This window comes from Dromaius novaehollandiae, chromosome 3 (genome assembly GCF_036370855.1).
Source record: "Dromaius novaehollandiae isolate bDroNov1 chromosome 3, bDroNov1.hap1, whole genome shotgun sequence".
Taxonomy (NCBI): domain Eukaryota; kingdom Metazoa; phylum Chordata; class Aves; order Casuariiformes; family Dromaiidae; genus Dromaius; species Dromaius novaehollandiae.
Window position 1 is genome coordinate 102958260 of NC_088100.1, and position 15040 is coordinate 102973299.

General features: G+C 44.0%; 1 protein-coding gene and 1 long non-coding RNA gene across 2 annotated transcripts; one reads left to right on the plus strand and one right to left on the minus strand.

Annotated features, from left to right (window-relative positions):
• Positions 1–321: 321 nt before the first annotated feature.
• On the minus strand, positions 322–9172 carry SLC30A1 (solute carrier family 30 member 1). Its single transcript, XM_026111238.2, has 2 exons — positions 8321–9172; positions 322–4831 (listed from the first exon to the last, which is right to left on the minus strand). The coding sequence occupies exons 1-2, from the start codon at positions 8949–8951 to the stop codon at positions 3915–3917; spliced, it is 1548 nt and encodes a 515-aa protein (XP_025967023.1). The 5' UTR covers positions 8952–9172; the 3' UTR covers positions 322–3914.
• Positions 9173–9382: 210 nt separating this feature from the next.
• Positions 9383–10620, plus strand: LOC135327721 (uncharacterized). Its single transcript, XR_010388110.1, has 2 exons — positions 9383–9494; positions 10089–10620. It is a non-coding gene; the product is annotated as an uncharacterized LOC135327721 (long non-coding RNA).
• The last annotated feature ends 4420 nt before the right edge of the window (positions 10621–15040 follow it).

Below are 15040 nucleotides of genomic sequence, written 5' to 3' on the forward strand. Positions count from 1 at the left end.
GCTAGTCTTGTCTTTTACATAACTATGTGTACCTCCATACTGAATACCTGCAGCATAAAAGATATTACTAGAAGTCTAGAGCAGATGTTGAAAGCAATCTAGCTAAAACTGTAAGAAGTTTCTTTGACGCAATTTACTTTGCTAGAAAGTAAAGCTTCATGATATTGCGGCTAGCCCACTAAGCGTCTGAATTAGTTCTACAGTTAGACTATTCTATTAGTTCTAGTGCAACCTATGTGCAGATATAATTTAAGAAGTGACTCTAAAATAACATGTTTCTGGATGAGACATATACTAAATGTAAAAGACTTCACCCAATGATGTTGGTACATCTGACACATTTAATCAGAAGCATAAACAATCTAGACATTGAAATACAAACTTTTTCTCCTTAAAATCAGTGTTCCATATTTTTTTATTTTAAAAATTCAGGAATGTGATACACAATACAATTAGCTCCCCACCACTGCAGTGTTCACTTACATGAGATTCACTAGTTTCATGCTTTGTGGAAAAAAAAAGACAGATCGTACAGTATTTCTGAATGCTCCCAGTATTCTGGAACTGTGATCTTCAGAATAAATCAAGCCTGTGTAACCACAGACAAGGTTAAAAAATCAAGCTATACTGCAAGTTAGCAGGCTACAGTTGCATCCAGTACAGCCAAAACAAACACACAAATTGTGTCTCTGCTGCTGTACAGCCACCACCTTGACCTGACTATATACTTAGAGCAAACTTGCCATTGAGGGCTAGAGAGACTCAAGGGCCCCCATTAACACCAGCTGGTGCTGCACACACCCAACCTCACATGACGAAGAAAGGCCACGCAACTCCCCCTTCCGCCCCATCACATCATCATCACGTTTGCATCCTGTCCTGTTAATAAAAATAATGTGGGGGAGAACTTTTTGTCTTTTAAGCCAGCCATTGCCTGCAATGGACACGGTAATAGAAAAATATGACTTCTGGCAGAAAAAAAGATTAAATAGTTACAATGGAATTAGTGGCTACAATTCCATCTATTCAGATGCATTTACTGAGACTGTTAACCAACAGTGGCAACTGTCAAGACTTAACAGTTGCTCTCTTTTTATAAAAGCAACAGGAGAGAAATGTCAGGCTTGTCAGTGCTACTATGGTTTGTCTTGGGTTTTTTGGTTTTGCTTTTTTTAAAACAAACTAAAGAGCAGCAGTTCTATGACGCACTAATGATATAGAGCAGGAACTAAACAATTCATACTCATAATGACTGAGACCAATTTCAAACTAGCGAGCAAAGTAATTAGTGAAAGTTTACCATAAAAAGCAAGGATACACATTTAAAAAAAAAAGTACTTTGTTCATTTCAAAATTTACTTGGTTAATACTTTGTAGTATACTAGCAGTGGTAGTATATTTTGCAAATGTAGTCTCATACAAGTTCTCATTTAACAGTCAACTCTAGATCATATACAGATAACAGGAGAAAGAGTTAAGATAATTCAGACAAAAAAACATATATAAATACTATATTAACATATTTAAATTAGTCTATGAGACTATACAACAAGCATAAACACAGAGAAAGGTCAGTGATGCCGATGACTGTGAAGCACCAACATCCCCAAGCTAGAGTGAAGCTTATCTGACACACCCACACAGCACAGCTCCCTGCAGATGCCTCTGACCAGCCAAGAGGCAATGTAACTGCATGGTGCTGCGCTGCATCCAAGCTACTAAACCCCGCGAGAGCAGGCTCATGCCGAGCTGGCCTGAGCACCTCCAGGCTGGGCTCCCCTACTTTGCCGATGCTTTGGCACCTAGCATTTGGCCAACGCACTGGCATACGCAGAGCTAGTCTGGCTGTGGACACTGCACAGTTAATACACAACACTGGTAATCCACCCATGGATAATCGAGAGTTGACTGCAGTGCTCTGCTGAGAAGTTGAGTAAGACCACTGACACGACCTGGGCAATCCAGGTCTAACGAGCAGCAGGCTATTTTGAACTACGTAGGAGCAATTATCATACGAGACACATATTAGAAATGCAACTAGCAAGATGTTCTGAAGGCAAAGCTACATTCCCTTCACTAAAAAAACATTCTTTTAAAAAATCTACATTTAAATACTGTTAAAAACCTGAAAACCACAGCATCGAAGAATTTCATAAGGCCAAAACTATCCTCAGTTCCCTCTGTTGTGCCTAGGTATTGCGATACATTTGTAGAAGGAGTAAACACTAAGTAATTTAACATTTTACTCTCCTTCCAGTGCCTTCCAGTAACAGGTCTCAGAGCTCTTCGCACACGAGTTAAGCCTCACAACACCCCTGTGAGGTAGGTATTATCCCCATTTTAAGACAGGGAAACCGAGGCAGAGTGTTTATCTGACGTGTCCAGAGTCACAGAGCAAGCAATGGAAGATCTGAGTTGTTTTCCAGTTTTGAGCGTCGGAGAAGTCAATTAATTACAAGGCATTATTTCCCACATATAACTTGAAGGTGGATCTAAAGGGTCAGGGAGTTTACTAGAGACTGAAGTTTTAGATTCCTTCTTTATTTTATCTTCAACTCTCATCTACTCTCTGCCAAATTCAGAGTCCATAGATCAGTTTCTCCTTTGTAAAGGTGTAAGGTGGCAGCACACTGTAACAGCTTCTTTACAGCCAGTTGTCAATTAACTGAGTTAACATTTTAAACCATAGATTTAGATACTCGGCAAGTGAAATCATGTGATACACATCTTAAAGTGCAAAAATACAGTGAATGAAACCCTACCCCCCCCCCCCCGACTCCCTCAGAAGTCAGTGGAATGCTTCTACAGACATCACTGGGGCCAGGATTCCTGCCCTGTAACTGCTTACGGATACACTGAACTACAGCAAAAGACATCACTGAATGACTTTTTAGGGAAGCTACAGTTTATGCTTTCGAGAAGCATGAGTTACACTGTCAGTGCTTGACAGACTTTCTTTCTGACAGAGATCTTATTGACATTACTGAGATAAAAGAATTGATTAGCTAACTGAGCATCTGTTAAAACTGAAGCTCCAACTCTTCATTCATAGCACTGTGAGTCAAGGATTCTTTAAACTTCGAAAATTTTTATGACGAGACACACAACTTGGAAATAAGGAAGAACACCAGAAAATCCATAAAATATTAAAGTATGTGTTACTTTATCTGCCAGTCTCACGTCTTGATCACAGAGCAGTATACAGCAGCTTGAACTTTCATTTTGATAGAAAAAACCTTTCACATCTGCTATTTTCATAGGCCGATGATTTTAATTACCTACAACCTTACCGTAAAAAGGTGGGACAGTTTCTAACAATCACGTGATGTTTTCTTTAAAATAAGCTATACGATAAATTCATTAGAAAAGCCTTCACATTTTTTATTATATAGGTTTAAGAAAAATATGTGAAACTGACAAAGTGGTTTCTAGTTTTAAGTAGTTATAGCTTTAAAAATGTTCTATGAACTTTGGTTTCCTTAGGGTTTCTAAATAAACAATATATTAAAATATCTACAAATCAAATATTAAAGGAAAAAGTAGGTCCAAGAAATCTGTAACACATATTGAGTTCCTATATACTTATCCCTCAAATATTTTTTCACTGGAAAAAAAAATTAATTTGAAGTACAACAAAAAGTGTCTCAGCTGAAATGTTGAAACTGGTTTTCTGAAGTTGTTACAGCATGGTGCACTTTCTGTCTGTCTCAGTACAAAGTCAACACACACACATTGTATCATGACAGTGACATTATGTTCTTTAAAACAAGCATTCTAGATTTAGCAATACGACAAGAACAAGGACTTCAGCAATTACACTACTTGGCAAAATTGCATCTCAAACGTCTGTCCCTTCCTCTTGCAATATAGCTGTTGTCAAAGTCACTGAAACTCAGGCAGCACCATTCCGGGAGTTACAGAGATGATTCAAACTGCTCGTTTTGATCAGCGTTTGCCTCCAGCCTAACCGAAGGTATGCTCTCTGATTTAGTCCTCCTAGTTTTGTTATGTGGAAATTCAATTACAACTTCTGAACAAGAAATACTAAGTGACGAAGATTTTTCTGTCTTCTTTCCAGTATTATCTTCTCCGGTTCCACAACATTGCTTCAAAGCACACTGAGTTCTGCAAGGAAACTCGCATTTCCCTCTCCCTGACTCAGAGCCAACACTGGCAAATTCAGGCTGAATGGTAGTTGCATGAATCCCTTCATCATGAAAGATCTCTTTTATGCGTTTTGCCACCATCATGTATGTGGAAGGGTCAGGACATTTTATGTGAGCAGTGCCAATGATCCTACTGCCTGCTAGTTGCCAAATGTGTAATTCATGGACTGCTTCAACTCCTTCAAGGGTACGTAATTTTGAGTTCAAAGAATGAACATCTATCTGTTTGGGAACAGTCTGCAGAAGTATAAGAGCTGACTCCCTAAGTAACGGATAAGTTGTGTAAAGGAGTATACAAACCATTATCAAACAAAGGACAGGATCTAAATATAGTAACCAGCATGGACCAGCGACCGTAATGCTTTCTTGCTCAGATAGGTTAGTTTTGCCAAGTGGTTGGGATAAAGTAGCATTTTCCATGCAATGATTATTGACACATGGATTAATGCAGAGCCCGTCTCTGGGGCATGGATTCCACAAACTATAAAAGAGCAAGGCATTCACCACCACAATTACTGAACCTAAGGCATCTCCAAAAACATGCAGAAAAACTCCACGCATGTTAAGCTGCGCACTAGAGTCTTCTTCAACCTCCTCTACATCCAGAGAGTAATGACCAGCATTCCCATTAACTTGTAGGTCAGCCGTGTCATCTTTCATATCACCTAACAAGAAAGCAGGAAAATGATTAGACACATGCTACAGTACTACACAATATTACTGCAATTCCATATAAAATATGGACAAACCGACATACGTTTGTCATATTCCATACAAAACCGGATAACAAGCAACTCAGCCCCTAACACTTAACATACATACACTTAACATACATTTTCTCTGGCTGAGAAATATTCAGTTGTCCCAATAAATGATCTAAATATTCTAAGGGGCAATTGTTTTTATATGGAGCTTAAAAATGTGTAGCGGCAAAGTACGAAGATGAATGCATTTGAATTTATTTTATTGAAAGCTGGTTTTACATTTTCCAGTTGTTTAAGCATTTGATTACTTACTGTTCATTCCTTAAACAAAATACAGAATTATAGAGCTTATAAAAGCTGGTTAAGTAGCTAAGTAACTTACGATGTATTTGCTCCCTCTTTTGAAAAGCCAGAAGGATAATCACATTGCTAAAATCTCTCTTAAACCATAGTAGTGCATTTACATTTTATATTAAAATTTATGAGGCCAGAAGTTCAAAAGCTGTATGGATACTACTTCATAGTCACTTCTTTTCAGGTTTAGGGGTTCATTTTTAAAAGACTTCTGAATTTGAGCATAAGGAAGCTTTTCTGAGATGGAGCATGTAGCCAGCAGAACTGATACACTGAGCTGAGCTTTTAGGTCTAAAATGCAAGATTTATCAGCAGTATTGACTACAGGACAGTACAAGTCTGAAATACAGTACAATCTCTGAAGTTCTCAATGACCATGAACTACTGTTGTTTATATATCAGAATACACAAGCAGATACATTTTTAGTACTTGTTTTTAAATACTTTTTTTTTTAAGTGACATATACGCAGTGAGGTCCAAAACCATGTGTCATGAACCATGTAATGCACAAACGAATATTTGAGTACCCTCCTTTGTCAAAAGTGTCTTTGATACCATCGCTCTATCACATCTACCTAGTTACTGAGGAATAAACACGCACATCACTACAAAGAGGCACTGTCAAACTTTTCAAAGAAAAGTATTTTGCAACCTTAATAATTGAAAGTATTTTACACAATTAACCTCTAAGTTTTCTTCAGAAGCTCTTCTTTGGACAGAAAACTTGCAGTGTTAAAGAAATCTAAAGGGAATTAGCCACTGGCTTTAAAAACTGAAACAAGGACTTCTTACTGCAACCAGGGTTATTGAGTTTAGAGCTTTGTAAACATTAACATGTTAGTATGACCTATAGCTTTTGCCACTCCACTATCATGGCTGTGGTTCTGTAATCATAAAAGTGTCTACAAGTTCTTTCTTTTATGAAGAATGCTGAATGGGTAAGTTCCAAGCCCAGGAGGATTCATTACACCCTATATCACACTTGTGTACTAAAGCTCCAGCTACATTTTCCATACAACTTCTAGAAGTTATGGAATATGGAAATGTCACTAGGACCTGTAACTTTCCAGCAGAACTCAATAAATTAGAGGAAGATATCTCAGGTTACAGATTTCAGACCTCTGGATTCAGAATGAGAACAAAGACGACCTTCTCTGACACTCTGCAGTGTACCAAGTACTTGGATCAAAGGAGATTCGGAAAGTCAGTAGACCTATCCATAAGGGGTGGATGACAGGAAGCACAGTTCCAGGAAGCTCTTGAGATTTTTTTAATGGCAACTGGTTAAAATCTGTCAATCTGAAATATGTCCGATTTGAATTTAGCTATAAACTGATTACTTCATATAAAGTGTAGGCATAAAGATTACCTGTACAGTACTAGACCCCAGGCTATCACTACCTGTCAATCATCTCTCTAGTCTTCACTTACACATCTTACAGCTTCTTTTAAGTCTTCAAGCACCATTACCTGTAACATTTCCATCGGTTAACTATGAATAACTCAATCCATTACCTAATCATGACATGGCATAGAGGACATACAAACTTGTTTGAAAATTTCACATTTGACCCAAATTATGCCCTATTACATACTAAATACCCACAACAAATTATTCTTTATTGCCAGAAGGATATCCATGAGAAACTCCAGAGAAGTTAGCTGAAAACAATGTATATTTTAATCCATACTAGAATTCAATCTTTTAATAGAGAACTAGTAAAAAATTTAGCTAAAAGCACAACTCAGGTTCCACTGTGCAAGGACAATGCACGAGTTTAGATATCAATTAGGTTAATGGCCAAATGAATGTTATATTGTTTGAAACTAATTATTAGGATACCTACCTTGGAAGTGGCACAATATTAAGAGGCTTATTATGCGGTCAAGAAAATGGTGTAATGTATTCAGAAGAACTTTCCTATCCTCTTGCAATACCTGACTTTTCAAAAGCAACATGGAGCCAAAATACTAAAGAAGAAAAGACAGAGAGGAGAGACAGAGAAACTGCTAAGTTTCTCAAATGTGTAATGGAACCTCTGACCACAGAAATACTGAAACTGTAACAAAGTTCACTCTGTACAAGTAAGCTCAATTTAATCTAAAACAATGGTCTCCTGATGTCACCCTGAACATAAGGTAAAACATGGGCCCTGAAACCCTTTCCCTGCTGTAACAGGGATGCCATATGATTAAAGTAGGGAACTGACAATTACATGCCTTCCACTCTGCTAGTATGCAGCACTTGGCTTTGACCAAGTGACTTCAGAATAAACTATGCAGGCCTTTGGAGCCATTAAAAAATAATGAAGGCAGCTCCCTCCCACAGAGGAGGCAGCATGATCAGAATTGGGGAGATTGTACGTTCATGTATGCACACAAGTGAGTGGGAAGCTGCACGCATTAGGGAGCTAAAGGAAAACTAATTCAAAGATACCATGCCTGTACTTTGAAACCAGCAAGCTCCACATTCAGCACCTACTATATGACTTCTACAGTTCTGATTCACATTTCTGAGATTTGTTCCTACTAATAAGCATATCCTGAAGAAGTACAACACTATTACGATAGAATATACTTCAATATGTACACTTCACTTCAAAGTGAGAAAATTTGTCAGGTAGCTAATAACCAATCCAACAGAGAGATCTGACTGTCAGTACCAAGGTGTTGAGCTGTACTCTATTTGATGTACAGCCAGTTCAGAAGGCATTAGGGCAATGTCTTGTGACAGCTTGTGTTGCTAGGCAAAAACATTTGTCATGTGCCTTCTCCACCAGCATCAACTTTTCCCAGGGCAAACTGCATTATCCTAAGACTGCTTCGTCTGCTGCCCTACCTACAAGACGAAGACACAACTCAAGATGCACTTTGCAGCGCTTGGAGAAAAGGCATAGAGGTGCAACTACCATGTGCCCCACAGCACTGATAAGAACGCTTCTTGCCTCTTCCCTAGCAGTAAGGGGATGGTCCCCACAAAGCCTGTGCCAGGTGGCAGTGGGATGCCCACCACCTTCCTTGGGGAAAAGAGCTCTCCTCCTTTCCCAACACCTCCATGCTGGGATGGGAGAGGGCAGAGGTGCTGCAGGGCTTACCTAACTTCTCCTGGCTGACTCCGTTGGAGCTGCTGCAGTTCTCCACCAAGGTGCTGGTCTCCTCCCGGTGCAGAGCAGCATCGCCATCCCCGGGCGGCTGCTCAGGCTTGGGGCCGCCGCGGGGGTGTTGCCTGCCGCTGTGCGAGTGCCCATGGCCATGGGCATGGCCGTGGCCGCCGATGCCGTGGTGGTTGAAGAGGCAGAGCCCCAGCAGGTTGATGATGAGTCCTGCCACTCCCACGCCGATGACCACCAGCGGCTGCTGGATCTCGTGGGGCTCCGTGAAGCGCTCGATGGCCTCCAGCAGGATGGTGAAGCAGAGGGCGGTGAGGAAGACGGCGTTGACGAGGGCGCCCATCACCTCGGCCCGCACCCAGCCGAAGGTGTTCTTCTTGGTGGCACGTGTGCGCTGGGCAAAGCGCACGGCCACCAGCGCCACGACCAGGGCCATGACATCGGAGAGCATGTGGAAGGAGTCAGAGAGCATGGCCAGCGACGACGTGACCCGGCTCACCACCACCTCCACCACGAAGAAGAGGAAGGTGAGCGCCAGCATGCACAGCAGCCGGGCCCGCCGGTTCTGCCACCACCGCGGCCCGCCCGGCCCCTTCGCCGCCATACCCCCGCACATCGCAGCGGGGCAGCGGCCGCCGGCGCGGCGCGGAGCGGAGCAGGCGCGGGGAGAGCCGCCGCCGCCGCCGGCGTTTGGCGCGGCCAACGGCCCCTGGGCGCGGCGGCGGAGCCCCGAGCGCGAGCGCGGCCCGGCCGCCGCCGCTCCCTCCGCAGGCGCTGGGCGAGCAAACTTTGCACCCAAGCCCCCTCACTCTTTCCACACGGAACCCGAGCCGGCACGGCCACGCCCCCTCGCCCGCGCCCCATTGGCCGCCGCCCCCCCGGCCGGCGGCGCCCGCCCGCCCCCGCCCCCCGCCTCTCCCGCCATTGGCCCGCTCGCCCTCGCAACGGCCGGCCCCGCCCCGCCAGCGCCGCCCGTTGGCCGCGGCCGCACCGCCGCGCCGGGCGGGGCCCGGGCAGGGGGGCGGGGCTGCGCGTGACGCGCCCCGCGGAGCGGGCTGCGGTTGGCGGAGCCGGTCGGCTTCTTTTCTCACCTCTCCTCCTCCCTGTCCGCTCTCCGCCCCGCGGGCCCCGCCCCGCGGCGAGCGGGACTCGTGCAAAGGTGCGCTTCACACGGCGCGCGCGGGGGGTGGGGCTTGCCTGCGGGCCGCGCCGCGGGGGAGGGGAGGGTCCGGCACGAGCCGAGCCGAGCCGAGCCGAGCCGAGCCGAGCCGCTCCATTGCGGAGAGCCGCGCGGGGCGGGGCGGGGGGCTTTGTGACGTCACGCGTGCGGGCAGCGGGGCCTTTGTGACGTCGCGCGTGGCCGTTGGGGGCAGCAACGGTCGCCCGGTGGCGGGGCCGGTGGGTGGCGGCGGCCGGCGCTGCGGTGCGGGCCAGAGCGGGAGCTCCGGCGGCGCAGCCGGCCTGCCCCTCCTGCACCGGGCGGCTCGCCTCCGGCCCCTGCAGGCTGCCCCCTCCCCGCGAGCCTCTGGCCGTGCTGAAGTCCCTCCTTTCAGCTGAGTTTTTTTCTTTCTGCCGGGTGACAAACACGAGGAGCGGCGCCGTCCTCGCCGGTCCCAAGGCACAAGGAAGGGCTGTACCCGGCCGCGGCCCCTCCGTGCCTGCCTGCTCGCGGAGGAGGAAGCGGGCGGCAGTCGAGCTGCTCGAGCTCAGCACCCATCCCCAACCCGAGCAAATCAGTGTTCCCGTTTTCCAGCTGCCAAATGCTTCACACTTGTACGTCCATCCCCACGGCTATGTCGTGCAGCTCAACTGTCCCTCCCGTGGCCACACCTCGACACCAGGGATCTTAGGAGCCCCGCAGTCCGCCTCATCCCGTAACCAGGCATGGCTAAGACGTCCCCTTCACAACGAGTAGGGAAGAAAATAATACTACGCTTAGGTCTAACTCTCACAAATGCAACAGCCTTCTTTTATTCTCCCCCATCACCACAGTACAGCCAAGAGAACGAATCCATTGCTAGCCTGAAGTTTGTGAGTTGTCAGTGAAAGCAAAGCAGAAGGCAAGAGCGGTGGGGCAACAGGTGGGGTTGGTGTGGTGCCTGCGTGTTTCGTCCTCACTCCCTGCAGCCTGAGTGCTCGGGGATTTCAGTAGTGGCCTCACCTTCAGAGCCGCTGAGCAGGAAGAAAGGTGGTTTTCTGGGAGGCAAGGTGATGTTTCTTGCAGCTGGCTGTTAATTCAATTACTCACACAGCAATAAAGTTATTGTTACGTTGAATGCTTTAAATATGTTATTCTTGTCAATTTGTGATCTTTCCTATGCCCCTTAACACCTTATCGCACCTGAACAATCCCCTAATCCCCCTGTCCCAGTCTGAAAATCACCAGCCAGGCACTGTCAGTACTGTGTCGTGGGCACATCCCTGTTCTGGGTTACAGACACATGGTTCTTCCATTTCCATTCGTTGTTTCCTCCCTGTACAGAGCCCTAAACTATTGGATAAGTGTTATTAAGATTTTAAAAACATATAACTAGGAGTAGCAAATATTAAGTGGCATCTAATTACTTCTCTCATTTCCTATATGTAGAATAAGTGGGCAACTAATAAAAATTTAATCAGTATTTTGATATCATCATTCCTGAGCATCCTGGATGCTCCTACTCTCTGCATGGTAAACATTTTGGCCATCTTTCTTTTTCTAACTTTGTAATGAAGTTGTGATTGCATCATTTCTCTGTGTGCCACTAATAGCAGCATGCTCCTCTCACCACTTCTTAGGCTAGGCTAGATCTGATAAACCACGTCTTTCCAATTTTTTGTTTCATTAGAGTAGACTTTTTGCCAAAAACTTTCACAAGAGGATTTAAATTTTTCATTTTTTTCATTACTGTCACTGAATTTGTGAGTCAATTTCTTTTTAAATTTCAGATCTTGAAAGTTTGGCTTTAGTTTTGTTTGAGGTTTGGCATTTTTGCAGGGAATTACTATCTAGTTTTTCTCTTTTTTGTCACAGAAAGCAATAGAGTGAGTGATGAGGAAACAATAATGAATGGGTAATCATTTATGGTTAAAAATTTGGAGAGAAGAAAGAAGTAATTTTGCTATATATATACACACTAACAAATCCCTAGATATTATTCATTTTATTGAATCTGTTGCAATTAAGAAGGAGAGAAAAGGGAAAACAAATATTTAAATATTTTAAAACATCTAGAAAAAAACACAAAAATGTAAGAAAAACATGCTAAAAGCTTCTGTTTCATATCCTTGAAATGGCAGCAAGTTCATCATTTCACATCTTTTCTTGAACGTGTTTTTTCATTTTTAGTTTGTCTGAGCAGGACCTAGGGCATGTGTGCCTCAGCCCACTGCAGTGAGCTGAGCAGCACATCAAGTGGGAAGGGTTGAGATGAGCTCCAATGACTCCTTGCTTTATCTACCCTGTTCCAGAGGGCCAACCAACAAGGTATCAAGAAAGAAATTGTCCGAGGATGTTCCATGAGTGGAAAATGAAGCAAGAGGAAACAAATAGCCATAGCTATTTGTAGCTGTACAGCTATAGCTGTATGTATGACTATATGGAGGCAGTGAGAAAACTGTGATGCTCCACAAAGAAGATGTAATGAGAGTGCAAAAGCCTGTTGCTATACTTGGAGCTTCTGAAGGGACTATGAATCAGGGTCTATACAAAGGTCCCTGACAGCTGGAGCTGGAAAGCTAGTTTCATTTCATTAGTAAGGTGGTGGGAGGTGCTGACACTTCCACAAGAAAAGAGTGTCAACAAGCATAACTGAGACCTCAGGACTGGCTTCCGCTACACTCAGCAGAGTCCCAGTGAGTCCACATCTGTCTCCTGTGTTGCTCTGATGGTTGCATGCTATTCCCTCCTCTCCTCTTACTCTACAGTGTCATGTTCTGTACATTACAGACACAGCTTAGGCACTACAGTTGCTACTGTACTGACCTATGGCCCTGAACCCCATATTCTGTGAGACTGTTTATATGTCAAAAACTAGGTCTGCTATGTTTTCAGTTGTTCAGCTGTAGGAAACCATATGGAATGCTTTAATGACCATCGTAAACAGTACTGTAAAAGAGGCAGTAATTAGATTGCTATAACGTTCTTCTCATGTACCTCCCTTCCCATATGCCATAATATCATTTAATAAGATGTTATATGTAGTCAGGAAGCTGACCATCAATTATGGTAAAATGGAACATGCCCATGTTCTCTCCTTGTCGCCCCCACAAGAGGTCATTAGTTAATAAGGAAGGATTATCAGAATTTAGGAAATATGGGTCAAGAAAACTACTACAGCTCGAGCCCTTTAAAATTCCTGCCAGTGGGGAGGGTTATCATTTTACAGGAGTTTCAAAGAAGTGTGATGTCTCTCCTGTGCTGGACTTCAGGGATTACTGAAACTGACTGTTAGTTGGTTGCCCCAGTGATGCCATTATAGTTTTCCCAGTGACTGGAAGTACAGGGTCCCTACCTCAGTGATATAGGATATCAATATAACTGTACCATCCCTACCAGTAGAACTTAACCAACATTGAACACGGACTTCATAGAGTTTTGCCTGACTAATAGGAAGGGGGTTATGACCTTTTTTGGGTTTATTTCTTATATTTAAACAATGTCCAGATCAGTTTGTAATCCATTTAACATCTCTTCACCACAAGACCTACTAATCCACTCAAGGATACCATAAAAATGCTCAATTTGCTGCCATCCTCCCTGTACAAGATGGCATGTTCTACCCTTGTCCAGGGATAGCCTGTCTTCCTCCTCCACCAGCCTGAATACTGAAATATGCTCCTGGGGCCAAAAGCCACAGGACATGGACTGTGCACCTCGGAAGAGTGGGAGGCCATGAGTCCTTCCCAGGCAAGAAGTGACAGCATATCCTCAGGCCTTCTGCTCCCCGATGAAAAGGGCCGGGCATGCAGCTTTGTCCTAGGGGATCCTGGGGGACCCAGCCCCACCGTTATCTTGGTTCACTTCAAGCACAGGGGCTTGGGTACCTGTAATCCCCCACGGCAGCAGAGTGCTGCTGCTGGACATGTCGGGCACAGATCAGCAGCTGGAGCACACACGAGCTCACCTCCCTGCCTTTGCCTCAGAGTCTTTCTCATAAACCAGTGTGATCTACGCTGCCATTCCCAGGCTTTTCTATTGTGTTACTGTACATCAGCATCCAAGAGGAACAGGGATGGTTCCTAAATTTAGGACTGTCCATGTGGCAACCTTATAAATTGTAGGACTAATAGGAAGGTGACTCATAAAGGCCACCTTTATCAAATCAAGCCTTCACCTAAATCAAGCCATAAGGCGTTGTGCTTACATGAGAACATTTTGTTCCTGCTTGGAACATATTTGAGGAGTATTTGAGGAGAATACTTTATCTTCAAAGCAGGGAGGATTCCTCTTTTATTTTTTTTTTAGTTTTTTTTTTTTTAGGCTTCCAGGCATTGTTTGTTACTCACCCAGTTCTTCTCTCTGCTCACCTTCCGGTCCACACATGTGGAATAAGCAGTTTTTAAATGTATTTGCTTACTGAAAATGTGTTCCGAGAGGAGAAGCAACTCTGAATGTCCCGTGTGCACCTTCGTACTGCCCCAGAACTGTATGGCAAGGTAGGAAAAGGCTAGACTGAGAGCTTCGTCTCATTGCCTCTTCTGCAGAAAATGTTTGCACTGAGTGCTCCTGAACTCTCAACAAAGTCAGCTGAGCGCTGCGGGAAGAATGGGACTTTGGTTGGGAGATTCACTGTTACTCAGCATGTTTGCTGAGTAAACAAAGTCACTTCTTTTTCCATTGAATTTCTGTGCAAATTTGTTAAGTGGAGAGAGCTCAGCCACAAAGGGCACTTCATTGCTATGTGCCTTTTCCGCTCGGAAAAGGTGAAACCCCATCTATAAACCTCTAACGGAGTCACATATCACAGAACATATTGCCTGCTTTTAACACCTAACTTGTTCCCTTTCTGTGCAGTCATCAGACCTGTCTCTGCTTTGAACAAAGGCTTGTGGGACTCTGGCAAACATGACTCCCTCTGCCTGTTTCACTTCAAGGCTGTCAGTGTTCATTTTAGGTTGTGTTTCTTGCAGGCAACGTCTCTCTCTGTTAGCTGTCCTTACAAGGTTTCTTCAAATTAGATCCAGTCAGCAACACCAAAGACAACAAAAACATTCACTGTACACTTATCTATACAAACAAGTTTATTTCTTGCAGTGGAAAACAATACAAATGAAAAGTGAATATTACTATTCACATAGCTCCATGTCAAATTCACTGTTATATACTGCTTCAGGAAAGCAGCTTTATCAAGGAAAGGACTTAAACATGTGTTTGCAGTCAATTAAAAGGCCTTCTTTGAACAGGGACAGAGTTAAGCATGTGCTTAAATGCTTTCACTTGTGGCCTGTGAAGAAAGATTATTGCTGTAATTGGCATAAAGATAAGAAGTGAAGAGTGTCTTGCTCTATAAAGATATTTCTTCTTCCACCTAGTTACTGTGTCTGGGAAATTTGGGGTCTTTGGAAGTCAATAGCAGAATGCCAAACAAGTTGAGTGTGTCAGGATAGCTCATTATTTTTCTTCTGAATCTTGCGAAGCAGATGAAAAAAATTCTTCTTCTTTCTTTCCCTTCTAAAATCTTTTCTCCCTAATAGAGAAACAGTGTTTCTAAAGGATACTTAAAA

What these genes read in the sequence shown, in the direction of transcription:
- SLC30A1 (XM_026111238.2), bottom strand. Translation starts at nt 8,951, where the DNA reads ATGTGCGGGGGTATGGCGGCGAAGGGGCCGGGCGGGCCGCGGTGGTGG. An exon ending in AGTCAGCCAGGAGAAGTTAG is followed by an intron (nt 4,832 to 8,320) that starts GTAAGCCCTGCA and finishes CTTTCTTGTTAG; the next exon opens with GTGATATGAAAGATGACACG.